Source organism: Fusarium poae, chromosome 2 (genome assembly GCF_019609905.1).
Source record: "Fusarium poae strain DAOMC 252244 chromosome 2, whole genome shotgun sequence".
Lineage (NCBI taxonomy): Eukaryota > Fungi > Ascomycota > Sordariomycetes > Hypocreales > Nectriaceae > Fusarium > Fusarium poae.
In genome coordinates, this window is record NC_058400.1 from 9,811,533 (window position 1) to 9,839,348 (window position 27,816).

General features: G+C 50.0%; 6 protein-coding genes across 6 annotated transcripts; all 6 read right to left on the reverse strand.

Annotated features, from left to right (window-relative positions):
• Positions 1 to 2,008: 2,008 nt before the first annotated feature.
• On the reverse strand, positions 2,009 to 5,538 carry FPOAC1_007313 (uncharacterized protein; the record flags this gene model as incomplete). Its single annotated transcript, XM_044851781.1, has 2 exons — positions 2,009 to 2,020; positions 2,779 to 5,538. 2 exons carry the CDS (start codon positions 5,536 to 5,538, stop codon positions 2,009 to 2,011), a joined length of 2,772 nt encoding a protein of 923 aa, XP_044710493.1.
• A 2,977-nt stretch (positions 5,539 to 8,515) lies between these two features.
• FPOAC1_007314 (uncharacterized protein) lies at positions 8,516 to 10,111 on the reverse strand (the record flags this gene model as incomplete). Its single annotated transcript, XM_044851782.1, has 1 exon — positions 8,516 to 10,111. The coding sequence occupies one exon, from the start codon at positions 10,109 to 10,111 to the stop codon at positions 8,516 to 8,518; it is 1,596 nt and encodes a 531-aa protein (XP_044710494.1).
• Positions 10,112 to 11,702: 1,591 nt separating this feature from the next.
• Positions 11,703 to 13,500, reverse strand: FPOAC1_007315 (uncharacterized protein; the record flags this gene model as incomplete). The annotated part of the gene is made up of 2 exons (XM_044851783.1): positions 11,703 to 12,720; positions 12,776 to 13,500. 2 exons carry the CDS (start codon positions 13,498 to 13,500, stop codon positions 11,703 to 11,705), a joined length of 1,743 nt encoding a protein of 580 aa, XP_044710495.1.
• A 1,028-nt stretch (positions 13,501 to 14,528) lies between these two features.
• Positions 14,529 to 15,386, reverse strand: FPOAC1_007316 (uncharacterized protein; the record flags this gene model as incomplete). Its single annotated transcript, XM_044851784.1, has 1 exon — positions 14,529 to 15,386. One exon carries the CDS (start codon positions 15,384 to 15,386, stop codon positions 14,529 to 14,531), a length of 858 nt encoding a protein of 285 aa, XP_044710496.1.
• Positions 15,387 to 16,514: 1,128 nt separating this feature from the next.
• Positions 16,515 to 16,940, reverse strand: FPOAC1_007317 (uncharacterized protein; the record flags this gene model as incomplete). Its single annotated transcript, XM_044851785.1, has 3 exons — positions 16,515 to 16,556; positions 16,626 to 16,711; positions 16,775 to 16,940. The coding sequence occupies 3 exons, from the start codon at positions 16,938 to 16,940 to the stop codon at positions 16,515 to 16,517; spliced, it is 294 nt and encodes a 97-aa protein (XP_044710497.1).
• Positions 16,941 to 18,094: 1,154 nt separating this feature from the next.
• Positions 18,095 to 18,423, reverse strand: FPOAC1_007318 (uncharacterized protein; the record flags this gene model as incomplete). The annotated part of the gene is made up of 2 exons (XM_044851786.1): positions 18,095 to 18,283; positions 18,307 to 18,423. 2 exons carry the CDS (start codon positions 18,421 to 18,423, stop codon positions 18,095 to 18,097), a joined length of 306 nt encoding a protein of 101 aa, XP_044710498.1.
• Positions 18,424 to 27,816: the final 9,393 nt, after the last annotated feature.

Sequence of the window (27,816 nt, forward strand, 5' to 3'; positions counted from 1 at the left end):
ACTTTGCCCGTCACTATCAGATCCGGCGGCCAGAAATCCCTCTTGTCATACTAGAGCCGGCTAAGCAGTTTGATCGACTTGCAGCAAAGTCATCACAGGCTGAATCAAGCATACGGCGCGAGCCCTCGAGATTTGAGGTTGTCGAGAAGGAGCTACAAGGAAGGGCACCACCAAAGTGTACTGGCTGTGGTCAAGAGGGGCATAAGAGGAATTCCAAGATGTGTCCCTCACGACATGACTATCTCAAGGAGTCATCTTCTCAGCTTCCCTCTGTTCCGGAAGTCGTCCCCTCGGTTGAGCCTACCGTACAGCAACCCGTCCCTCAGTCACCGGGTCAGACGGTTGTATATACCACAACTCGTACGACAACAACACAGGTAGAGCAACGAACGATACAGATATCTTCGCCTTCCTCAACAGGGTCCCCTCCTATACCTCCTCCCTCGCCGCCGCCTCGGCAGGTTACTCCATTGATGCATGACGACGGGCGTGTCATCTATAGCCGCTACAAAGCAGCTCGAGAAGAGTGGTATAGAGAGCAACCACCGCACCGCCAAACCGATAAGCTATATCGAAAGGCCAAGGGACTTCGTGCTCGCTACAACAAGGCCGAGAAAGCATATGTGTTATCAGATAGCCGGATGGGTAGGCACGTCAAGCGTAGGAACGGCTTAAAGCTGAGGGATTGGACCGATGAAGAGATAGCTGCTTATCTAGATTGGGATAAGGAAGAGGAAGAGAGGGCATATGAGAAAGAGGCGGCAAAACCACTGTATGATAGGAATAGGAATCTGAATTCGTATTGGGAGGAAGCAGCTGTGGATTTTCAGTCACGGGAGGCATTGTACAATCAATCGAATGCACCTGACTAGATTAATTATTTGCATTAAAGAGCGCAATTGATACATACCATTCGAAAGAGCGAAAAGAAAAAAAAACCTGTATCTACGACTATATAGCTTGTATTATTATTATGTTGATACTTAATCTTTTCAATAAGTTATGAAGTGTATTCCACGGAGCCGGTGGTTGTGGATCCGGACCTACCCGGCACCGACAAAACACACTCCGCCGGTTGCATTACGAATGCAATTGAATAGGTAAATAACGGTAAATTAGACTCAATGACATATCAATAGAAAGCTCTTTTTTTCTCTATTTAACTAGCATAGCGGCAAAAACTCAATGGTGGCAAAAACCTCTATTTCAAGAGTTTGATTGATTCGGCCGTGGCTGCCAATTTGTCACCGGGACCGTACCTGCAACACCTCTTCCTTGCCAAGTCCAATCCGCATAGCCGTTGCGAGATATATTCGAAATATGAAGCCCTGACTGCTGTATACCTTGAAGCCGGGGCTCAAAATGATTCATACCAATTGTAGCTGTAGGCCATTGATAGCCACTGACTGCAAAATTGGTATTGTAGTAGTTAGCATCTATTTGCTGCAGCCCGTTGTATGACCACGTCGGTAACTGTGCAGCAGCCGGGCGTTGCTGTTGACCTTGATACATGTTTTTCATGTATCCGAGATGCCAATTTCCTGATACCTCATAGCCCCAAGGCTGTACAGTTGCTTGAGCCGGTTGACCTTGAGGAATGTGACTTATCTGAGCCACCCATTGGCGAGCTGAAGGGTCTTGAGCATACAGCTGACGAAGATTTTGAGGGCCATTTGCATTAGTATGCGCATCTCGCCATTGCTGAACAGGATACAGGTTATAGCCTTCACGAGAGTAGTTAATTGGAAGCCGATTTTGAAGCGTATGAATCGTATTTTGCTGCAAAGGTTGAAGCACAAAAGGGTTTACTTGCTGAGCTCTTGCTTGGATAGCAGTAGCATCCTCAGCAATAGTAAATACAGGCCGTTGGTTGTTCATGTTGAGCTTCGTGAAGTAGTCAAGTTGTTAGATTGATATGAAAAGAGAGGGAGAGAAAGAAGCTATAAAGCCGAGATATATATATTCAAAAGGCATTACTGATTCAGTTACTCAATTGCTCAATAAACAGCTATTTTGCATACTATCACAGCTCATTAGCAACAATTGATCAGATAGATATAACATAAACTGCATCACTATCCTTCTAGCTGCAGTGTATCACATTGAGGGCTGACACCTATTATTCACGGTCTAGGTTGTGATAATAGATGTATTCAAGCATCAGGAACTGTAGCTGAACAGGCCTGCAGCTTGCAGAAGCTTTGAATAGCTTCATTTATTGAAGGAAGGTTGATTTACTTGGTCAAGTGGTGATAGCCTCACATCGTTGTTGATTACATCAGCAGTCTAATCGCACAGCCGGTTGTGCGGTCTTATTGCACAGCCGGTTGTGCGTTTAGTAGTCGCCCCTGCTGGATCCCGGTCTGTTAACTTCAATTGATCAATTGACTCAAACTTCAAACCAGTCGCAATGCCGCAAAAATGATTTTCGAAGGCTGGCAAGCCATATATAAGCTTCCCTCAAAGTAATAAATCGATGCATCTACTTGAAATGCATTTTACTGATAAAAACTTATGGGTGACCTGAATCCGTTGGGGTGCAATGGATTCAGGTCGTCATTTCATTAGCGTCTTTTTTTTTAATATGGGAAAGCCATTGGATTCAGAGCTGTATCCGCCATGCAGCTGGGATAGCTCTTTAAACCTGATCTCCCTGCGCGCCGCATCATACCCTTCCTCTCCTACTACCTTACACCCCTGCCCGGCCTTCTCATGCCGCGGCTCATCTGGGACCTCCCCTACCTCTAGTCCCTTCTGATGACGTCGGACGTGACATACCGGACACTCATCTGCAACATCCTCTAGCCATCGGAAAAGCATTCTGATCCGCATACCCTCTTCCTTGCCAAATGCCTTCCAAATCCTCCCGCCTTTTCTCGTGTCATAACCCTCACCCTCGCCCTCTCCTTCACCCTCTCCCTCAATCTCTCCCTCACTCTCTCCCTCACTCTCTCCCTCACTCTCTCCCTCACTCTCTCCCTCACTCTCTCCCTCACTCTCTCCATCACTCTCACTCTCTCCTTCAATCACCTCCTCGGCCCTGCCCGCACCCTCATCACTGTTATTATCCTGCTGGAGCAGCTCACATCGATCACAAAGTGCAGCCCCATCCACATCCTTACACGTTTCGCCGGCTGCTCCGTCCATAAACACCGAAACGACAGCCCTTCGGCATCCCGGCGTCGATATGAATGCCTCCATCTGTGCCTGATTGATATCATCTACAAAGCTTCGATGCTGATCCTCTCGTTGCCGCCGTCCGTCGTGTACGATGATTGACCGGACCACCTCGCCTGCCCGCCGCCCTCCTCGCCCAGTCTGCTGCACAAAATCAACGAGCCCATACGGCTTCTCCATATGAACCACGGCCACAATCCCCTCGATATCAATACCTGTCCCTAACCCTGTTGTTGCTGCAATCCAACGGCTTGTGTGTCTGCCCTCTATCCATGCCGTCCGTGCCTCGTGACGGTCCTTTTCGCTCATGCCGCTGTGATGAAACCCGCAGCCGATCTCGTCAGCTATCGCTTCACACTGACTCTTTGACCGGCAGTATATGACCCCCTTCTGACAACCCGTCATATCTCTGTCTAGCTGTTTGATCACCTCGACCGTGCGATCCTCAACAGCATCACGCCCGGGCTTGACTTGCTGAACCTCATAGCGGCAGTTCGGCTTGACCGTCCGATCCCGCACCATGACCGCTGACTTCGCTAGCATCTCACCACGGAACCAATCCTCCAGCACGACGGGCAGCGTTGCTGTGAGCAGTACTAACGGGCAGCCAAACCGACGTAGCCCAATTAGCTCGCCAAGCTTAGCCCGGTAGCCGATATCCATGATCACAGTATGACATTCATCGACGAATATCCGCTGCAGCAGCCCTGTACACGACAGCCCGTCAACGTACCCGGAAAACTCGGCGCTTGACACAATATCGGCACTGACGACGATCAAGCGTGCAGCCCGCGGCATGCCCTCTCGTCCCGAATTCATCGATGACCTATATCGGATGCAGTCGACCCCCATATCTGTTGCTCTTGCCACCAAGTCATCCATCAGTGCAACAAACGGCACGACCACGATGCTTGTGCCTGTATCCTGCATCACGGCCGGCAGCATGAATAATATGCTCTTGCCAGCCCCGGTCGGTAGCACATTGATCGCCGTCTGATCTGCTTTGAGTGCCATGATCGATCGCATGCACTCAGCCTGCTTGTCGGATCGCCAAGTCGCCTTCGGTCCAAGCAGCCTTCGCAGCCCATCCGTCATCTCGTCCTCTATTATCTTCCTCTTCTGAGCCGCCTCTCCCTCCTTATTCGTCTTTCTCCGCTTGCGGCTAGTTGCTCGGTTTGAACTATTAGCCCTTTGCTGCTGTTGCTGCCCCGTCACTTGACTATCCCGCTTACGCTTCACCGCCGTCTTCTCTATATCCCCCTCTCCCTCTGCACTGCTTCCCTCTAAATACTGATGCCACAGCCTGCTGATCTCCTTGAATGTCGCGATCATCTCCGGTTGCAGCTTACCCGGGAAGCCGATATGTACGGCATAGTGCTGCCTCGCAATCCGTGTTCCGTGCGTCGACTGCAAATCCCACACGATATTCCAGCTTCCTCCACAGTCAACCGGCTCACCTGTGATCGGATCGATCTCGACGTTATCATCCTCATCCTCATCATCCATCTTACCTTCTAGCTGCTTCATCACAAGCCCTCGAATCCTCCGCCCCATCTCGATCGCGATCGCCCGATATCGTCCCACCCCTAACCTGACCCCCGTCCCGGCCTGCATGATGCGAGCAAGCTTCCTGCTAAGCCGGTCGGTTTCCCATACCGGCGAGCTGCCATCCCTCCACATATACTCGAGCTGCTCTCCACGCGGCTCGGCAAGCTGACACTCCCGCCGCAGTACCCTCTCGGTCGGAAGCAGCCATGCGATATATGCCACAATCATCCGCCCAATCCGGTCGGGGACAAACCGTGCTACCTTCCGGCCGTTGTCACGGATTGCCTTCATCTTGTCTCGGTCGGTCACGATCATGACATGCCCGTCCATTATGAATATATTCCGGATCAGCTGCCACGAATCGCAGTGCCGCAGCGTCGTGATTTCCGGTCCCCTTCCCGGGAGCCCACCCCACGTATGTACGAGCACGAGCAGCGTCTCCCGCAGCAGCCGCAAGTCTCGAAGCCACTTCTTGATACGCTGTCGCTTCCATCGGGCCCTTGCAGCATCCCATATCGATGCTTCCATCAGCCGCATCACCTTTGCCGGCCCGGGCTCGAGCCAGTTGTTCTTCGGGTTGCTTGCGAATGACTGACCTGCCCCGAGCCGTATCATATTATCGATGATCCGCCCCATATCGATCTTCTCACTGACCGGCTGCCACACCCCCCCGAACAGCTTATCCAGTAGCTTCTCTGCCTCGGTCACCTCATCGCGCAGTGTGCGGGTGAAATCCTCGACGCTGATATGCTCGCCCATGTGAAATAAGCCCTCTCCGTCCTCGGACCATCGTATCGACGGCTGCCCCCCCATCTTCTGCCGATACCCTTTCCCGTATGCCCAAGGCTCGGACCCACTACACTGCAAATCCACGTGGACCACATATAAGTGGCCCATCTCTATTACATCCACTTGTCGGCGCTCAGATTACTTAGTAATCCACTACACTTGGACCTGAAAGTGGATGTAATGGAGTGGATTTAGGTGGATTTGGGTACAGTGGGATATTCCCTGGCCCTGTACGGTTCATAGTACTTATTTTTGTATATAATTGCCTATTAAATCGAGGTACCTGGACCCAAGTTAGCCGAGGTCAATCACCCCTACAGCTAATCCATTATACGAGAAACTACCCCTATTGAGCACGTTTTCTACAGGTTTCCTGCTTTGTTTTTGCCAAAAAAAATAAATTCGACGATGTCAGCCAAACCAGGCCAACCAGGCCAACAGCAGCAGCTCGAGGACCGTCTTTTCGCCATTTCAGAGGCTGGAATTGGTCAGAACGCGCTCGTGATACTAGCTCTTGGCTGTGGGACTTTGGCTATGATATTCAACGTCATGGCTTACGCAAATGGGCTTGCAAGGACTGTATCCTCGGAAATCGTCCCATTATCGCGAGTTTTACCTCTTCAGGTCTCCAGAACGCGGCAAATCATCTATGGCGTGAGCATAAAACACCAGCACCAGAGGGAGAGAAAAAGAGCACAGCACAGCTCAAATCCGAAGGCGCACTGAAATCGAGCCAGCCGACTATTGCCTCTGTTTTGAAACTGGACGTCAACAAGCCTACGGAACAGAATATCGCGAATAGCTTCATCTCACGCTTTGATAAGCAACACTTTCAGCGTATGCTAGTCGAGTTAATCGTCAGTAGCAACCAGTCATTTTCCTTCGCCGAGAACCCCATCCTCCGAGAAATTTTCGACTATTTGAGTCCCTCCGTTTCGATCCAACACGTCAACTTGAGTGCCACCGCTGTCCGATATAAGATCATTCAAGAGTATAACCGCCACAAGCAGACGGTTATCGAGGTGCTGAGAACTCCCCTGGAGCGCTTCATATCTCATTTGATGGCTGGACGTCTCGAAATAAGCTTGCCCTGTACGGTATTACTTGTTTCTTCAGAGATGAGAAGAATCGGCCATGTAAAATCATGATTGGGGTTCCGGAGGCTCATCGTCACTTCGGCTCAACGATCGGTGGGGAGGTTCTCGATGTCCTACACACTCTTGGCGTGAGTCCAGAGAAGATTGGCTATTTCACGCTCGACAATGCTGAAAACAACGATACTGCAATGGAGGTCATTGGTGCTGAACTTGGGTTCGATGGCCGACTACGCCGAGGACGCTGTATTGGCCACACAATTAACTTGTCAGCCAAGGCGCTCTTGTTTGGCAAAAACGCTAACGCGTTCGAGCAGCAATTATCAGGTGCAGAAGCGTTGTCTGATACTGAATACGCTCAATGGCGCAAAAAAGGACCAGTTGGCAAGTTACACAATATCGTAGTTGATGTGCGTATTAGCCATCGGCTAATTTACTTATTCAAGGAGGTCCAGAGGGTAAGCGGTCTTACTAAATCCTATTCGTCTCATACTAATTTGGTGTATCTAACAGGACGAAATTAATCGCGCCGCCACCCTTAAACTCCGATCGAAGAAACCACTCAAGCTAATTATCGATAACGACACGCGTTGGCTGTCACAACTCTACATGATCCGCAGGGCTCTACGGTTGAAAACCTCTATCGAACTCCTACTGATCAAGTATAAGGCGCAATGGGAGGACGAAAATCGGTCTAAAAATACTGGCCAAGTAACGCAAGCCAAGTTGGCGAAAAAACCACGCATCCTCCGAGACGAGAATCAGCTAACAGACAAAGACTGGGAGGTTCTTTACCATTTGGAGGCTATTCTGACTGTTTTTGAGACCGCGGTAAAGACGCTTGAGGGTGATGGACACATCCGCAGGCGTAAGCAAGGCTGGACTGGCTCCTACGGCAATATCTGGGACGTAGTGCTTGGCTATGAATTGCTGCTTAACACACTGGAAGAATATAAGCAGCTTGCTGCTGACTTTCCTGATCCAGAGCACTTCCGCATCGGAATCAACCTTGCTCGGGATAAGCTGGATGAATATTATCAGCGGTTGGACGAGACGCCCATCTACTATACGGCTATGGCGCTCCATCCAGCTTATCGTTGGGACTGGTTTGATGAAACGTGGGCTCATAAGCCTAGTTGGATTGAAAAGGCAAAGAGACGGTTGCCGACGTCTGGCTGTCCGATTACGCTCATCTCGAGGTTAGAACCAACAGCAGCAGAGGCGACGACGAGCCACCGGCAAAAGACCTCGGTTTTTCAACCCCTTCGAGAAGAACAGTCGTCTGCCGAACTCAAAACCAGCATACGCAGCAATTATTGTTGGTGACGAGTACCAAGCGTGGCAGACGGATCGTGAGGCCAGCGACGGCAACGTTCGTGATCCAATTGGTTACTGGATCACTAAGCAAGGCAGATATCCTCGGTTATCCAGGATGGCATTGGACTTCCTGACGATCCAGCCGATGTCAGCCGAGTGTGAGAGGTTATTTTCAGCTGCTGGCAAGATGGTCTCGGGGTTGCGTACGAACCTGGATGCTGAGATTATCGCCATTTGTCAGGTTTTACGCTCTTGGTACCGTGCTGGCCTTATCAAGGACCTGGATCCATTGCTTAAGTCACACCTTGAAAGCAAGCTGGATGCCGGCTGCGTGACTCTAAGCGAGGACGAGCTGGCGCTTGCTGAGTCAAAATGGCTATTGGAGGGTGAGAACAGCGCCAGCGAGGTTGACGATTCATCACAGCAGCAACAGATTGAAGAATTAGTGTCAACGTCTGAAAGTGAGGCTGAATAGGCACCGACGAGGTTGTAAAGAGCCTCGAATATCCACTATAAATCCACTTATAAATCCACGTGTGTACATCCATTCCACTCCGGTCGAATATGTGCTACATCCACTTTGTAATTGCCTAAAAATCGTACATCCACTCTACTTGGCCCCAAAGTGGAGTGGATGTAGTGGTTCCGACCCTTGCGTATGCCATCCATCCTATGATCGTGCTCATGACAGTGTGAGTGCCCATACACATCCACGATGTATGCTGCTCTTGAAATGCAAGTACGGCCTCGACCCCGACCTCGTCCCGATCTAGCGGCTGATTCTCAAATGCAGCCTCCAAAAAGAACAGCCGGGCCCACCATACTATAGCAGCTAGCAGACCAGTATATAAATGCGGCTCTATATAGCCCATCGGGCGTGGTTTGATACCAAGTGCCGCACAGAAGCACAGTAGCGAATTCGTATATGTGTTTCCGCCAACGTGAGTTTTGATCGAAGCCACGATAAACCGGAAGACGGCTCGGTCTAGTGCATCCTGCAGCGGGCTAGTCATACCTTCATCCCCTTGCTCGTCTTCGTCACTATCATCATCGTCTTGATATTCGTCTTCGTCTCCGTCTCCGTCTCCGTCTTCGTCTTTATCCTTAGCTTGTCTCTCTCTGCCGCTGAAGAATCCGCTGTCATGACTGCTTGGAACCCTATCACTCTCGAGCTCTTCAGCGACATCATGCAATAAGCTCCACTGCTCATCCGTAAAGCGAACGGCCCAGCATTTAAACGCTTCCTTCCGCCCGATACGGTATGCCTTCCAGCAGAAGCTTAAGTAACGGTGACCGACAGACTTATACTGGCTCATCGATTCTTCCTTGCCTTTACGGCCAAACGGCACGCCGCTTGGGGTCATTGATGTAATGCTGCCGAGCCACTGCAACGTCTCGGTCGGCACGCTATCGAGCCGCCAGCAGCAACGGTCCACCTCACGATCAAAGCTCTGTCCGAGCCGGCCGAGTAATAGTCGCTCACGGGTTGCTTCCTCGTCTTCTTGCTTCCCAGCTAACCTGCCTGTTGCTGCCCTCGCCCGTAGCCACTCGGCTGCGTCGTGAATACTGATCAAGTCCCGGGAGCCAAAGTGTCGTACCCAGCCTAGCCTCTTGACCCACGGCGAATCACGGTCGATATCTTCCTTCAAGTCACCCTTCCGTAGTCGTGCGGCGTCTTCCTCTTTCAATCGGGCCTGACTTGCAGCAATGAGCTCATCCATAGCGCTCTGACGTCTAGCATCAGCTGCGTTAGCCGTATCAGCCGGGCCGTCGATATCGCTGTCATCTCGAACGATCCAGTAGCGCGTGTGATTTCTTGCTCCTATCCACGTCTGGAGCCGCACCTGAGTCCATCGTTCCTCTGCTGCACCATGCCCTGCCTCTCGCCAATGACGGACGATATTATCTCGCGCAACAGTGAGATATCGGCATGCATTACAGCTATATCCATCTGATACAGCAAGCTGTTCAACTGCTGGGCTGTTATCTTCGGGTACTGCGATAAGCTTCGGGTCAGCTAGTTCTAATGTGCTAAAGTAGTCCTTGATGTCCTTGAGCACTTGGCCCTTTAGCTGATGGACAAATCGAAAGTGTGACTCGATGCCAGCGCCGGGCCGAACAGCTGCTTGACATAGCCGGCAGATAAGTATCTGATAGTCCGGGTTGAGCTGTATAATATCCTCCATTGCTGCTTAATATTATCTCTTTCATATCGGTGATAGAAAGTAAAGAGAGAAGCAGTCTTGTTGTTTTTCTCTATAAATTGAAGTCCCCTTTCCTCTGCATTACTCGAACCCCAAGTCAGCGCTAGCTAACCCCAAGTGTGGAGTTGGGGTTAATTTGAGCCAATCAGCGACTCGGCTTCGACCAAAGCGATTTGGACCAAATTTCCATACCCTGCAACCCCATTTTGGTGCGCGATTTGACTCAAATCGCCTCTTAATAGCTCCTAGGATGGTCGTTACGCGCTCGGATCGAATCAATAAACCAAAAGCTGTCCAGTCAGGTAATAAAGAATGGGCCACAGCGATTTGTGCCGTTGCGGCGGATGGACATACAGTGCCGCCTTTCCTCTGCGTTGCGGGTCGATTCCACCTTGCCGCTTGGTACTCTGGCGGCCACATTCCAAGCAGCTGGGTCGTCAAGACGACTCCCGACGGCTGGACTGAGCATGATACAGGCCTTGAGTGGCTTAAACACTTTGATCGACAAACAAAAGCGCGTCAGAAGGGCCAATACCGGATGCTTGTGCTTGATGGGCATGAGAGCCATATTAACGCCGAATTCAACGAATACTGCAAGGCCAACAAGATTATACCACTCTGTCTTCCAAGCCATTCTTCTCACTTAACTCAGCCGCTCGATGTCGGCATTTTTAGCCTGGTGAAGAAGGCATATGGCAGTCAAATCTCGTTCCTCACCCGAGCCAGCATTACGCATATCACCAAGGACGACTTCTTCCCCGCGTTCAAGGCCGCTTTTGGGGCGGTCTTTACGGAAAAGAACATTAAGAGTAACTTTCAGGGGGGTGGCCTAGTTCCGTGGAGTCCAGAAGCTGTGATTTAAAGCTTGATGTGAGATTACGGACGCCAACTCCTCCTGAGACCCCCAACGTTCTACCCCTACCTTGGATCTCCCAGACGCCCTGAACTGCCACTGAAGCTCTTTCGCAGTCAACTCTGATCAAGGATCGGGTAAGCAAACATCAAGGAAGCTCACAACGCCGATCTTGACATCTGTCGACCAACTAGCAAAGGCGACAGTAAGTATCAACCACCAGCTGACGTTTTTGACTGGAGAGATCAAAGCACTTCGAGAGGCCAATGAGGCCCTTTCCAAGCGGCGGAGGGCCAAGAGAACACGATTCAGGACCTCTTACAGATGAGAAAGCGAGCCAACTTCTAGTGGAAAAGGGTGTGGTGAAGGAGGAAAGACGTGATGAAGGCGCAGAAGGTGGGCCATCAAAGCAGCATAAGACGGGCGCATGGCTCTGTGGCATCTGCCGCAAGAGAGTTCATAGTGCAAGAACTTGTCCAGAGGCTGAAGATATACATGGGTCATCGAATCATGATATACTGGATTCAATTGAGAGTGTTTTGGGTAAGTAGTGGGGATTAGAAGTTGGGAGGTACAGAAAAGTGGCCCGGCAGGTGATGTGGCCCGCTTAGTGATGAACTACGTTAACTAGTTTTAATTTATAATATGTGAGTCACAAGCTTGCGACCCGTTCAAATTTCGACTGCGTCGCTAAATGAAAGTCGAAAGCCTGTATAATTATTACTTCTTCCAGCCAATGTTCCAGATAACGTGGGCTATATCGCGAGCAGTGTTGACCGTATCAATAACGTGGCCAAATATGCCATCCCTGTATTTTAATCCGCTTTCCTCATAAAGCATAAACATACCGGACGGGGTGCGTCGCATACATGCAGGCTCCTCGCAAAGGTTGCCCGATGAGGTGAACCTGTTCAGATCGCCATTGGTATCCTCATTGGGGGGGTAATGCCCACCCTGGGTGGGGTTTAACAAGACTTTGTCGAGGCTATCATCATCTTCCTCTACGAAAAAGAACCTGCCTGACTGCTTGACAGGTCGTAGGGTCTTTTGTGAAGAGGAAGGGGGCATGAGTAGACTTTGGGAATGCTTCATAGCAGTCTCTTGCGACTCAGGAGTGTCTTCGCGGTATTTAAGGGTAGTGGAAGGCAGCATCGCAATTGTTTTCCCTTCAGCTGCTAGCTTTGGCTTCAAAGTCTTGCGTCGGGATATGGGCCTCTTCTTTGTCCCGACCCGCCTTATCATAACCCCGTGATCCAAGTCACTATCAAAACTGTAGTGGTCATTGATCATGTCTTTATTATCCTTCGCTTCAATAGCTATGCACTGCTTAACTTGCTCATTGAAATGAATGTGCTTTCGCTCAGAGCTGGGGGAAGCGATTCTAGATGACTCTACCGAAGGAGCGATGCTCTTTCTTTCTTCACTCAATCGACATGATGCAAATGGGTAGGCGAAGCAGTCTGTTGACGAACGACCGAGGTAGAGTCGGAGGATTCCTCGGGTCTCCTGGGCCTTCACAGCTGCGGTGGCTTGCTTTAATAATGAGGCCGTGGACAGCGATCGCTGAAACATAACTTCAGATATGCTTCTCTTCTTCAGAATGGATTTCTTGTTGGGGTTGAGGAGTGAGTCGGCATTTGACAGCGGCACGCTCAAGGGCTCCGTGTAGGTAGGGTGGAGGTTCTTTGGTCCTGACTGCAGAGGGCCGTAGAGCCAGGTGACATCACAGTCCTTGAGCCTTGTAGATGTAAGTATTTCAATGGAGATAAAGGGAGAACTATAGGGAGGCAAACCAATTGATGGATTCGGGGGGGATGGTCTTGAGGTTGTTCTTGGCCTTAATCCATGCCCTCCAAGAAGCATTTTCCAATCGAGCGCTGTTGGGAAACTCTCCCCTCCGTGTTACAACGTATCGCCATGAGGACCAGATATCTTCCTCTCTCCATTCATGGGACAGGTAATCGACTTGGCGCGACGGCCTACTTGAGACTGCAGTGTCGTCCTCTGCGTGTTCGAATTTTTCGTGCTCCAGTGTTTCGGGTCCTGATGTTTCATGAGAGACCTCCTCAGAGCTCTCGTGTTCTGCAAGAGAGGCAGCATAAGAGTCGCCTTCTCGGGGGCTTGGGGGTAGCTCTAGGTTGTCATCGTGGCGAGTATCAGGACGGATCTCTGGATGAACGTAGAGCTTCTCCTGCGCAAAGGATGGAAACATGAAGTTACCTTCGGGTAATTCAACAATACCAATGGTGTCGTAGTCAGAGGCAATAGGGAGGTTGGTGGTAGGAGTAGATGAATAGGAAAGGTCGACCGAGTCGGCATGGGCGGTATGGGGAGACGAGGAAGTAGATGATGAGTTGAATTCGGCGGAAGACTTAGAAGCAGGCTGGTAATGCTCGCTCAGGTGAGAAGAGGGGAAATATGGTGAAGCCGAAGAGATGAAGGTGGAATGAGAATGTGAGCGTCGTAGGCTAGACGCGGCGAAATAACTGTTGTCTTCTGATGGAAGAACGGCAGCCATGATGAAGTTTGGGGAGACCTGTAAAGGATCTTTTTACAATGCCACAGCACCCAGAAGAGGTAAATTTGAGGGAATTCGAGGTTAGAGACTCATGAGTACAGGCGAGGGCAATCGTAGAATAAAGCTTCGGGTTTGGCTTTGGGAAAGGGCAATCAATGGGAAGGGAGGGAGAGCGGGGGAGATAAGAAGCCACAACTAGACGGTCGTATTTTGAGACTCTAACATACCTGGGCATTTGAGTTAACTCATAACTCAAACTCACATGAGTTGAGTCTGAGTTATCGCCGTTGACTCATGAAACTCACGCCGGCATCCCTACTATTTCATCATCTGATCTAGTTAGTCTAAGTTAAGGCATTTCCCGGTGATCCGTCGGCAGCGCAGCCCCCAAATCCAATCCAATCAAACAAATACGAGATCATCGATTTGAAATAACATTTGATAGATTTGATACACAACATGCCATCTAGCCTCCATGCTGCCAAACCGTCGACCGCGCTTTTACAGCTTACCCGGAACCTGGCTGGTGAGCAACCCCAGCCAATCAAAGTCATCCATCAAGCTCTCCATTAGTGAGCTATCTCAATACCACTGTCAGGCTGGTGGGGGAGAAAGTAGCTCCTTAACTTTTACATCCCGTCCTAGCGACATCAAGTCGCGTCAATGCTAGTTTGTTTACCTTTCAACGCGTACCATTCCTCCCACGAGTTGACGCCTAACCCGATGGAATCCTTCGCCTCCACCCTACTGTACCAATTACCCCGCGTATCAGGTCCTGATACACGAAATCTTGGCCCGTGCACGCCGCGCATCCCTGTCACAACATGGTCAACAGCAGGCATCGCTTCACCCGCCGAAGATAGGAAACTGAACACTTGGAGGGAATGGGCTTCAAGTTGGCTTGCTACTACTAACATCTAGGAGGGTCAAGGAGAAGAGCGGTGACTAGACTGGAAAGAACAAGGCTAGATTCTCATGGGCTTGACGAGAATAAGGCAATGACTAGCGAAGTGTATGTACCTTTAGCTTCAGAGCCCATTGGGCGTTGGCCTACCGGGCGTAATAGATTTGTATGTTGTCATATCCTTAGACAGTTCCTTCCTTCTGAAGCTAACTTGATAATTGAGGTCATTGTTATTGTCCCAGAACTCTTGGCCATTGACGATGTATCTAATGCAGCAGTGGAAAGTATTGATTCCAGGATGAACCAGAGCTACATTTGGAAGCTTCAGCGTGAACAAGAACCGGTCAAGCTCAGCTTGATGACTTGTAACATGTGCGTAATGGGCACGAACTTCAGAAATTGTTTCCCAATGATCAAACGTAAACCTGCAAGTGACTGATTTCTCTTGCGCGAGATTGGCTACTGCGACAGACCCCAAGAAGCAATTTTCGTCAGCGGATATCCATAGTCTCTCTAGCTTCACGGTCGTCTTCTCGGTGATCTTGGAGACTATAGTTGAACAGATAACTTCCCACCGGGTTGATGGAGATCGTATAATATAGAGTGAAGTTATTGGGCTCGGGGGCTTGCGAGCAGAGTCCTCATGGACTCCTCTCATAAGCTGTGGCTCAGACTTCACAGTAACCGGTGGATTAGTTGGGAAGAAATGCTGTACTTGGTCGTGTAGCTCGAAATGAACGGCTTTGCGTGGCGTAGGCTTTCGAACGAGGCGTTGACGGTGATAGGGATCCCGTAACTGTTCCAACATGAGTTCTGGTGGCCCCTTCACACGGTAGCCGGGGGAGCTGCGAGAAACGGAGGGACACCGCTGGTCTTGAGCATGAGACGAAGATATCTCATCTCCATTGCCTGAGTCGAAGGTGATGCGAGAAGGCAAAACTTTTGCTGCAGTCGCAGGATGAGGTTCGGCGGTGCCCGACATGATAATAGGTGCAGAGATGAGGCGAGAGAGGTGAGAACTGAAGGAAGAAAAGGCAGTAGGTAGAAGAAAAGCTACAGTGCAAGGTGGCAAGTCCATCAACACGTTATTGCTATGGGACCTCGTTTACTTATGTACTTCAGCCGGTCTTCCAATGAGAAAATAGGATTCACTCGTGAATTGCTGCCCGACCCTACCTATCTAATACCATCTAATTTCTAATTCTTCGTCACTCTCGACATATCCCCCTACCAATCAGCGCTGCCCACAATTCAAAGTTACTTGAACTTAAATTGAGCGCAGCGCTGCTACCATTTCCTAGGGGACGTCTGTTGAACAGTAGGATGGCCGCACGGGGTATCGTGTGACCTATCGGTCAGCTGTCGGCGACCCTAGACCCATTCAGGAAAGCATAATAAGCAGACCCCTCTCCAAGGAAGGCGGGGGAAAAAAAGTTGAACAATACACATACAATTAAGGACATCAAGGCGCACGCGATCCGTTCAACAACGTCATCCTTATAGGGGCGTCACTTTTATTACCTCCAATTGGTCGAAATAAAAGGCTGATCCACTACTACACATCAACAAGTTATATTACGACGCAACGGGTCTAACGTACGCAGTGTGTATACCCCCACATTTTCACCCAATAGATAGTCACCTACCCTGTAGTAGTCGAACGCACGCCATTCGACTTACATAACGAACAGAGTCGAACCAACTCCGTTTGACTTGCATGTGACGGTTGTGATTCCCAAGGGATAAACTAGTCCGTACTAGGTTTATGTTGGCAGATACGTAGGGCGTTGTCACTGAGCGGTTGCAAAGTGTCACGTCTCTTAATAATGAATAGTGCGGGTAAGGCGTATTCAGGTAAAGAAGTTTTGTTGATAGCTGGTGAGCTAAGTTCTATCTCGTGCTAAATGAATGTATATATATCTGTGGGGGCTCACGGATATGAGTGAGGCTCACGCCGTGAGTCGCATCGTGAGCCGTGAGTCGAAGAGTTTGCCATGATTGGTGAAAATAGGTGGGGTCTACGTAATCATCGGTTGAGTCGTAACAACACGTGACATAACAACTGGAGTCGTAACATGTAACGGTTGCACCTAACCACTAAGCCACACATTTATGCGCCAATAGGTTCCAGGCAGGCAATACCTACTCCAAGCTTTAAGAGTATTTTAGTAAATACTTATCCCTTGCTAACATTAATGTTTGTAGAGAAAGGTTAACTTACCATGGGGATAGTACAGCAACGGGCACTCTTGCCAACACTGGCACAAGTGGCCTTGAAGCTATCGATGCTTGTAGGAGTAATAGTAGCTGTTTCAGTAATTAGCCTTTTTCTGATATTCCCATAAAAGATAATTGTTAGTTATTACTTACGGTTGGCACAGTCAACACCAACAATATCACCAATATTAGCACCACAGCACTGAGCCAGGCTAAAGATAGTTGGGCAGGCATCAAAGTAGCTATCGTCGCCACCATGACGAGGAGGAGCAGCGAGGACGCCGGCGAAGAAGATAGCGAGAACTGGGAGGAACTTCATTTTAGAGAGGTAGATTTATTGTTTTGGGATAGTAAAATATAATTGAATGAGATTAGAGGGGTTGCAAGATACTGAAAGAAGTAGGTAATGAGGATGAAGAGAATAGAAAGATAAAGGCAGGAGGTAGAGGCAGTATTTATAAATGTTCTTAGGTTTATCATAGGGTCAGGGATGGACATCTTACGGACGGGAATCGAATCGATAGATTCATTCGATGCCAAGTCTTACGAATATCGAATCGAATTTCTTGGCGTTCGATTCGATGCGAATCGAATGTGGTGTTTCTCATTCGACATACGAATCGAACACGGCACATTTTATTCGCTATCGAATCGAACGGGCCCAAGCGTTCGATCGAAAATCGATCGATTCGGTCGAACGAGTGACGCGGCTCGTTTTAGCGTCACTTCTTGAACCCGTCAACCGGCCCCTGGCGGTACCTGACGCGACCGAGCGTGATTTGTCGTCTTGAAGGCCCAGGGTCCGTGTAGGTGCTAAGATGTGTTAGTGTATACCGGTACATCTAAACCCCCGAGATTTACGGGTCAGAATAGGTATCGTGCAACTGCAGTAATCATGCTTGGCCGCAACCCACAAACGACTACTTTCTAAAATATCAAAAGTAATTTATTGAATGGGACCATTTCCCAATTTCCACGAGGACTATGTCAAGCGTGGGCGAGGTTGAAAAGCGAATCCTCGTGGCCATGAAATGCTGTTTAGGGGTTACTTGCGTAGCTGTGGAAGAATACGTGAGTACCCTGGTATCTTTCTAGCACATTGGTATAGGGTAGGCCCGTCTTGCAATTACTCCCCCATGAACATCCATCTAAACACATGCTGGTTTTCTGTAGATTGGAAGTAATGCAAACAAAAACTGCTCCATTTAGACATCTCCCTCAAGAGCTTTCTATCGGCGTCAGTGTTCTCACGCTCAGAAGACCATTTCGACCTTGAAGTCTCACATGTCTGTTGCATCTTCAACCTGTATTGGTCGACTAACTGTCCAGACCCAACATAGTTATTCCCCGCTTTGGTCACAGGAACTTGCGGCCAAACCCAGCCAGCCCCTAGGTGGATGTACTAGCGACTTCATAATCCTCCCGCAGCTGCGACCACTTACAGCATTAAAATTACGCCCTCACCGCTACACCTCACGTGGCAACACGACGAGCTCCGGCCAGCTCAAACGAGCTCAAGAGCCCATTCAGAGGCGACGCCAGGATGGAACGAGACGGGCCAGCGCGGAAGGAAAGTTCCAGTTGTGTGCCTCGGTGGTCTGTGCACGACGACATGAGCCAATAGGGGCACTTTGAAACCAGATGACCAGGGACCATACCAGACTGGGCTGTCAGAGTCTGCCAACTTGAGTGACAAGACCTTCGATTTCATTGGTTGCTAGCGCAGGTGTATATGGCACCTGGAGAACCGTCGAGCACCAGTGATTGAGCCAAGAGGCGTCTTCGCGTGGGTAGTCGGACATGGTGCGCGAGGTCATTATTCTCATTGCTGGCGGATGCCCCTTTCATTCGTACAAGACTTAGCCAATGTAACGGAGATGGCGACCTGGGATTTTTTTTTTCGTTTTCGCGTCGACAACGCGCGTACATACGCGTTATGCTGGCCTCACTGAGTTTTGCTGTCATGGAAGCGGTATAAGTTGGGCACCGGCGAAGCCTCGATGACTCCAACCCTCCTCTACAAGCTGGCTCGATTCGCGCGACCGACCTAACGTCACGATGCCCGAACCATTCTCTTCAAGCCGTCCCCCATCGATTGGGTCAGGCGCAATGGAGTGCGTCGAGTACTCGTCTTCGCCGCCTGTGTCTTCTCCAGGAATCTCGTTACCAGCGACACCATCACTCCGTTCTCGCGGAACGGCTGCCGACTTTATTCAGGTTGATTGGACACTTTGGGGCCGCCAAGAGTGGGCCAAATGGCCCGGATTCGAGCGCTATACTGGCGGCCAGGACACGAGGGCGTGGTGGCAGCAATATGGGTATCGTGTTGAGGACCATTCCACCTCGCGGCAGGGCAATAAGCTCAAGTGGATCTGTGCCGACTGCTTCGCCCGAGGCTTCAAAAAGAAGTCTGACTTCTGCTTCGTCTGCTCGACCGGAGCCGCTATCAAGAACCACCTTCGCAACGCCCACGGGATTTTGGTAAGTACGTGCCTTTCGTGGATAGCTCAGCAACATGCGTGTTCATTTGGCAGGCCCCAAACGACGTTGCCCGGGGCGTGCGAGCCTCATCTCTGGGCGGCCAGACTATCACCCACTTCATCGATGCCGACTTGAATAATCCTCACGACCAGTTTCTTGTCAGCAAGCTGCGTGGAAGATTCAGCAGCAAAGGCCTCCGAATACTCCTCCTCGACTGGATTACCTACCATAATCTGCCGTTCAACATTGTCAATACCGAGCGGTTCCAGCGGATCCTTCTCTACGGCAATCCCCTCATCGATGTGACCCACATCCCCTCTGCAAAGACGCTGCTTCGCATGCTCGAATCCGAGTATAGGGGTGCCGTTGGGCCGGTAACCGAAGTATTGCGCAGCGCTCGATCCCAGATCCATTTCTCCTTCGACGGTTGGACATCCAAGTCGTACACTTCGTTTCTTGGGATCAACGCTCAATTCATTGATAACCACTTTGTCCAACACCGAATCCTCCTTGGCCTTCGACCTCTCTCGGGCAGACACAATGGTGCTTCACTTGCTGATGAGGTCGCTGATACGCTCGCATTCTGGCAAATCAACGACCCGGACAAGATTGGCTACTTCACGCTGGACAATGCTGCCAACAATGACACCTGCATGGACGGTCTTGCCTTTGAACACGGCTTCTCACCTGAAGAGCGACGGATTCGCTGCGCTGCGCATATCTTCAACCTCTGCGTGCGGGCAATGCTATACGGTTCGAAGTGGGAGAACTTCGCGGCAATCATCGCTGCGGATGGTGACGATCAAGATGACGATGAGGAGCTTGTTGATCAAGCTATCGACGAGGCCCTGGATGTAGAGATGGAAGACGGCACGGACGAAGACTTTGAAGCGAACACTGCCGTTGGTATCCCAGAAGAGGACCTCCTATCATCCCACCCAGCTCCGGAGGAGATCAATGGAGCCACTTTCAGGGAGTACAGCCAGAACGGCGCCCCAGGAATGCTTCACAACACCGGGATTCAGCTGCGAGCGAGTCAACAGCTGTACGAGCAGTTTCTTCAGTCTCAGCGCAAGGAATCTGGCCATGAATCAACACTACACTGGGTCTTCAACAATGCCACCAGATGGAACTCGGACATGCGGATGATGGAGAGGGCACTTCGTCTCCGCTCGGCTCTCAATACCTTCTTCAATGACGTTCAGAACCGTTGGGAAACTGAGGGCCTTGGTGACAAACCGAAACCGGCAGTTCTGCAATACCGCTTAAGCGCGTACGACTGGAAGGTTATCGAGGTACTTGTCAAGCTTCTGAAGCCTTTTGAAATCGCCACCAAGCAACTTCAGGGCGACGGTATTCCCGGCGCGAGGTTGACGTGTGGTAGTTTCGATGAATACTTCCCTTTCGATGAATACTTCCCTGTCTTCGAGATCCTACTTGACCCCCTCGAAGGTGCTATCGAAGGTACAATCTTTGAAGAAGTTGAGGATCTAGTGAGCAAGGAGAAGAAGGACGTCGAAGTCTCCATCTACGACGGGCTCGATAGCAGAACCCGTAGATTGCTCAAGGTCTTTATCAAGCTCGGATGGAAGAAGCTGCACAAGTATTATAACCGTCTGACTAGCGCTGCTTATGTCGGCGCTGTTGTCTTCAACCCGGCGAAGAAGTGGCGCCTTCTCGATCAACTGTGGTCTCGAGTGCCTTTTCGTAAGGCTAAGAGTTGGCGATTAGAGTACGAAGCCAAGCTCAGAGAGATCTGGGAGAGTTACAGGGAACGCGATGTTGACTGCGAAGTCTTCGCTACGTCTGACGAGGCCTCAATGGATTACATTGAGCGGAAACTTGCTAGGAGTGTAGCTGGGCCGCCATGCGCCCAGGGTTCGTCCTTGGCAGCGTCCAGTGGCCGCAAGAGCACCCGGAAGACGAAACACACGACAGCGGGAGCGACTGCTGATGACGAATATGCTCGGTACTGTGCTGAGGATGTTGTCAACAGTCACCACTACAGGAGTAGACCGATTGACTGGTGGAAAATCAACAGGAATCGGTACCCGCGGCTGTCTCTGATGGCGATTGATATGCTCACCATCCCATCGTCGTCTGCGGAGAGCGAGAGGACGTTTAGCAGTGCAGGGCGTATGACGGCACCATTGAGAAGCCGGCTGAGGAGGGAGATAGTAGCGATGGCTCAGTGCATTCGATCGTGGAGTAAAGCTGGAATCTACACGCCTTCACTGCCGCTGGTTAGCCTCAGTGATGATCAATGGGTTGACGCACTTGCGTCGCTGAAGGGGACGAGTGACATTTAATCTGCCTATTACCTGTCTTGCACAATTGAAAATGTTCTGCGACGCCTCATCTACAGCTGTGATGTTCTCTAAAACCCCTCTGCATCTCTTACCCTTCGTACGTCGGGGTATGAAGTCATGAATGCCTGATGATGATGACAACGATCCATTTGGCCCTAGGTCCTATTGGTGTTTCGGTCTCCGCCAGGATTAGGTCTACGTTCGATCGGGATCGAATCGAATTCGATCGAATCTTGGCATTCGATAGATATCGAATCTACGGAGGACACATTCGATTCGATGCGAATCTACAGGACAAGAATTTCTTGGCGTTCGATTCGATAGATTCGTAAGATGTCCCTGCCTGCCGGGCCAGGTCTGGAAATGGCCTGTTGTTCACCTAGAACTGGAGAATTCGAGCTCAAGACTTGGACTAATGAGATGGACTCTACCTCGTCGTCTATGATCGTCGTGTCTCGATTGTCCACGGCCCCAGAATATTGCGCCGTGACACAGATGGTGCTGGGGTGCGTATCATATTCGCCAATCAACTGTGTAGATGATTTCGATGGCAAGGCTGTTTCATCCACTCGTGTTATCGGCTCGTGGGTTGCTACGATCGATCGATTAGTGGGTGGGGTTCGGCTTCTTCGAGGGATAGCAGAGGCTGTTTGTTTCTACAACTAGCGACAAAAGCTTTTATCGTTCTACTTACTCATTTGTTTATTTGTTTTTATTACAACTACTAATAGTGTTTACATTCATATGGATAGAGTTTCATCTTTGCTGGTTTTGCTTTTCATGGCCTACTGATGATGTTGTAGAGAGGGTGGTATCACAGTATCGGCTCCGATGATTGGCTGTCCTCGCAAGGGGATAATCTATTGAGATTACGGGGCGCAAAGTGGCAGGGGTGGAACTGGGTGGACAACATCAACTGCCGAGATCATTGCTACCCCCAGACAAAAGGCTTCGGCGTCTTCCTACTCATTCAAATCCGAGACTGGCAGACTGGCTTGAGTGGTGTCGTAGGAGGAGCGGGTTAGATATCTAATGCGGACTTATATACAAGCGAGTTCTAATTCTGAGTCTCCTGCGATCTTATGGTAAATACAACAAGATGCAAATCACTAACTCTCAGGTGTCAGATGTCTTAGTTTTTGCTAACTTCGTTATTAATTCTAACCATGGACTGGTGGTATGGTCAAAGGATACTATCCGATGGACTCTCTTGCTCCCAACCCTGAGGCTTCACGTGTGTTCGTGTCTCCTCTCGGGTTAAGATTATAAAGTGGAATCAGCGTACGTGTTTATTCTTCATCGTATTGGCTAGAGAGGAAGAGCAGGGTTACCGTACGCGTTTATTCGCAACGACATTGGCTGATCTTATAAGCCACATGCAAGGGTGTAACGTTATTTCGTAAGCAACGACTTGGTGGGGTTGAGTCTTGAATCAACTTGACGATGAAATATGGCAGAGAAACGAGGATACCAAGCGCAAGGTATAGTTAAAATACATTTCATACATACCGGTCGATTCATTACGATGGGAACTACCGTTTAGTCTATCTTTTACGTGCTTACCTATCGTGGTTGAAATTTGGCAGATTTTAATTGCTAGCTTCTTAACGGCATTTGAATTTGACAAAGACATTAACGGCCATCTTAACCCTGTCCCTACTTACCACACTGATGGTTCACAATGGACGTTGGCCGACGCCGCTTACGTTGCATCGGCCACATTATCAACCTGGTTGTCCGAGCCGTAAAAGTAGATAGGTCGCACGCGTGCAACGAGGTTGTTGTATTGGCTAAGTTGTTACGGCTGACCACAGCGCAGAAGGCGCCGTGGTGAAGGCCACTAACGTGATGACTAAGGTGGGTGGGGCTAACCCCCGTAACATACTGCCCCGATCTCTCGATGGTGTTGCCCACAACACAAACTAAACCATACCGGTTCCTCATATAGTAATTAGACCTCATTCTCTCTCATAAACATGACAGTGTGTTCTCCAGTTAACCATTCCACAATAACATATCCTCACGTCTCAAAGGCCGTTCAGCCTGGTAACCTCCTTCTCCCGTTGTCTCCTCACAAAGTTCTCGTTCCCAAGTGTTCAACTGTATGACTTTGTTCTCATCATGATGAACACACTCTTCCGTTTCTCAGAAGATCACAAAGGCCTCATCTCCATCCGTATGACTGTCGCAGGTTTAGACAGTTCAACTCTGCCTATACACTCGTTCTCAATCATCCGACTTCTTCGGGATGGTCCCACGACAAATCTTCCAACATTTGTCTATTGTCAACATCTTCCTCGCGCTGTATCAGATGCTCGAGTGAGGGTGGGCGTAATCTGTTCAAACGCGAAATGTAGGGTTTGAGATCGTCGACGTGGATCTTGCGTATTTTAGGTGGGCCAACCAAGTTCTTCGTCATATAGGTGACGTCTGAGCTTTGCTGAACAACTGTAGAAAGGTTTCCCCATGTTTTGTGAAACTTAGTGTGCAACTTTCCTGGCTTGTCGAGACGTTCCCATACCACTGTGCCCGTTCTCAACTGTCGTGGTGGTGGTGGTAACTCGGTGTCCACTCGCAAACTTCGTTGATCCTGAATTTCCATCCTCAGCTCTTCTCTCGCATCAATGAGAGCCAAGTTGAGTTCTCTCGAGGTTGAGTCTGTGTTCTCCAAACAGTCATCACTTGGTAAGGCGTCTAGGACGCCCGGATGTCGTGAGAAAGGTTCAAAGCCGAGCATCGCCATAGCTGGTGATGTTCCCAGATTCTCAATATGTCGACAATTGAGGTTCACCAGGATGGGTGCCAATGCTTGGTGCCATCGATCCAATGAAAGACCCTCTCGTTCCACTGCCCATTTCTGTAACTGGTTTTTCACCAGACGTACGTTTCGCTCCAGCAAGCCCGTGCTCTGTGGGTGTGATACCGGACCAAACTCAAGTCGTGTCCCGTGCTTCATCGTGGCAGCTTGAAACACCATATTGGAGAAGTGACTGCCATTGTCACAGTAGATCGCCTGGGGCCACCCGAATGTCGCGCCCCAGTTTGATTCCCAAGTGTTTAGAACTTCCGTTCCATCCGCGGAGTGGTGGCACACTCCGCCGATGAATTTCGTCATGTAATCTGCGATCAGCAGGATGTATCTGTGTCCATCCGCTGAAGGTGGATTGATGGGCCCGAGGTAATCCATTCCGACAAGCTCCCACGGTGCAAGGCGTGAAATGTTCCCAGGTTGTGTTCGGGGAATCCGGGGTGCCGTTTGCTGGCACACCATACAGGAACGACAATAGTTCTCAGTGTCACTCGATCTCGAAGGCCACCAGTGTCTTCCTCTCAGCTTCTCAATTGTCATGCTCACTGCGAAGTGTCCGCATACGTCGTGTGCCTGCTGTAAGACGAGCGGCACCTCACTTTCTGTCGCGCATACCGCCAGTGATTCGTCGCTTTCCACGTAGTACAGAATCTGATCGATGATTCTGTATCGTAGGACGCGTCGCTTTATCAGCCTCTGCCGACTCTTCTCGATTGTGCTCGCACCACCGAGCAGTACAGAAACAATCTCCGCATACCAAGACTCGTTTTTCCAATGGCCCATGGACGGGTGGGATGGAGTGAGCAATGATTTTCCTGGCGGCTTCCCTCCCGGCAGAATCGTGTTCGCAGCAAGTTCCATGGTGCACACTGAAATCTTTGTAGGTGGTGTTTCGCCAAAGACTCTTTCGATACCTGGTTTCAGTTCCACCGGTCTGGCGTCATCTCGTAATTCTTCCGGTAGGCGTGACATCCCATCTGCCAGGCGCAGCAGTTTGTCTTCGCAAGAGCGGTGGATAAACTCAACGTTGAATTCTCCCAGGATTTCGATCCATCGGCTGACTTTGCCGTGCAGGTGACCCAGGTTTGCCATAGAGTCTACAATTCCTTTGTGATCAGTGTAAACCTTTACGGGGTATGCTGAGCACGAGATCATCCATTCGGTTTCCTTCAGCGCTCTGACCACTGCGAGCATTTCCTTCTCGGGCATTGTGTATCTTCGCTCGGCATCGTTCAGCTTGCCGCTTATCCACATAATAACCCTCATGTGTTTATAGTTCGCGGAGGTGATCTCTTCGCCCGGTGGCGTCTCATCGAGTTGGGAGAGCACGGCTCCCGTGCCTGTTTCGGAGGCGTCGGTAGCCAGGTGAAATTGTTTCGATGAATCGGCTCCTGAGGTGGCGTTCTTCTGGATGCTGTCGCAGATCTTCTCGAGTGCTGTCTGCGCTTCGGGGGTCCACGTTGGTGCGTCTCGCAAAACATCTGTCGTCAATACTGATGTCTTGCCTGTCTTGGTTTTCTTGGTAACCTGTTCAAAGAACACTGCCTTGATGGTGCGGACGAGGTCAGCTCTCCCGGGGATGAACTTTCGCACAAATGGTGTAAGGTGTAGGAGTTGTTGCACGTCATTCCAAGTGCGGGGTGGGTTCTCCCTGAAATGTTTCCGCAGCCGCTCAAACTTCTCCCGGTGTTTTAGCGAAGGGCGAATTCCATTCGCGTCAACTGAGAATCCAAGAGTTTCGACTTGTGACTCAAATAACACCGTTTTCCTCCCAGTCAGGCTGATCGGCGCCCACGCGATTCTTGGAAAGTAGAATTTCCACAGGAATTCGAAGTGCTGATCAAACGTTTCCGACGCTATATTGTGGTCGTCAACGTAAATAAAGAACGTGGTCGCGAGTTCTTCAAGGTATCCCAGCATAGACTGAAGTTCAGTGCCATCTTCAAAGTTAAGATGGCCAAACACAAGGTCTCCAAAGCGCGCGTAGGTGTTGGGTGAGCCGGTGAGCCCCATCGGCATGTTGTTGTAATAGTAAAGACCGTTTGGAGTTCTGAATCCCGTTTTAATTTTGTCTGGTTCAGCAATAGGAATTCCCCAAAATCCCCATGATGCGTCTGTTTGAGAGAAAACTTTCGGTCTCCCGCAGTAGATAGAGTCTAGGTCAGCTTCCATATCGTGGCATGGGTACGCTGATTTGACTGTGTCCTCATTGATCATCCTGTAGTCGTGCACCATGCGCAGTTGCACTGGTTGTCCTGGTTTTGGTTCCCCAGGCTTGGGAACCCAAGTCGTAGGCGCTGCCCAAGGTCCATCGCCGCGTGCGATCAAACCGTGTTTTTCCATAGGGGGTAGGAATTCTTGTGCAGCTTTGATGTCACGTCGGCTGTATCTCCTGTTCGGAACTGATCGTGGTGTCGCATCGCTCTTGAGTGGAATGTAGTGCTCTATAAGATCGGTTTGTTTAAGTTCCTCAATGCCTGAGACAAAACAATCTTTGTATGTATAACACAGTTGCATAACCTTGAACTTCTGAGCCGGTGTCTTGGCCATGTCCCCCAACTTGATCTTGTTGGTGGTGAACCAGGAAACTATGGTTTCGTGGGGTGAGTTGGAAAGCTGGCGGAATCGCTCCAAATTTCGCAAAGATAAGGGGTCAGCCTTAATTTTCGAATTCCCCATACAAAATGGAGGTGGGGTCATTTCTCGCGTGTCTTGGTGTTGGAGTCGTGCTGCCTCGCTTAACCCTAAGGATCCCAAGACTGAAATTTTTGAAATTTTGGAGTCTTGTTCGCTGGTGTCCTGTCCTGTCTGTGGGATGTCCATGTCTTGCCATGTCGAGTACCTGGGTTCAGCTTGTTCAGAGCTGAGCGTACACACTGCCAGCATATCCCATGCCATAGGTTTCCAGTGATTTCCATGATTCACCATATCAGAGTTCAAATTGCCATATAGCAGTTCAAGTTTCAATTTTTCGATTTTCTCTGCTCGTTCAGCTGTATTGGCGTTGTAGGCACCAAGGTGACTCAAGGAGTCAACCCCAGGTTCAGCGCCAGCTGTCCGAGTCCGTCTAGCTGCTACCAAGGTTGCCATCGAGCTATCAGTCTGTTGTGTCCGTGGGCATACTGAATTTTCCATATCAGCAAACTGGATTTTCAAATCCGGTGTCCAGCTTGTCTTTCCAGCAGTTCGAATTTCCATGGTATCCAGATTATTCTCAGTTGCGAGTGTCCGGTGTCCATTTCCCATTTCCATGGCCTCCAGTGTAAAAGCAGAATTCTGTGTCTCTTGTCTAGTTATCCGTACCGGTGGCAATGCCCTCCATTCTGGTTCAGTGTCCGGTGTCCTGGCCTGCTCCAAGGTTTTCGAATTCGCCAGTGTCCAGCCAGCCGCTTCGGTATCCAGTGTCGTGAGTTGCTCAGGTTGCACCGCCGTAGTCTCGGAATAGCTCGTTTGGTGGTGTTTTATTTTGTGCCGTCGTTTTGTTGTTTCCCACCGCAGTGTCCAGGTTTGAAATGGAGGAGTTGCATTCCGTTCATGTTGGGGAGGTGAAGATTCTGATTCTAGTGTTGAGATTTCAGTTTCCAGTGCCCCGGGTT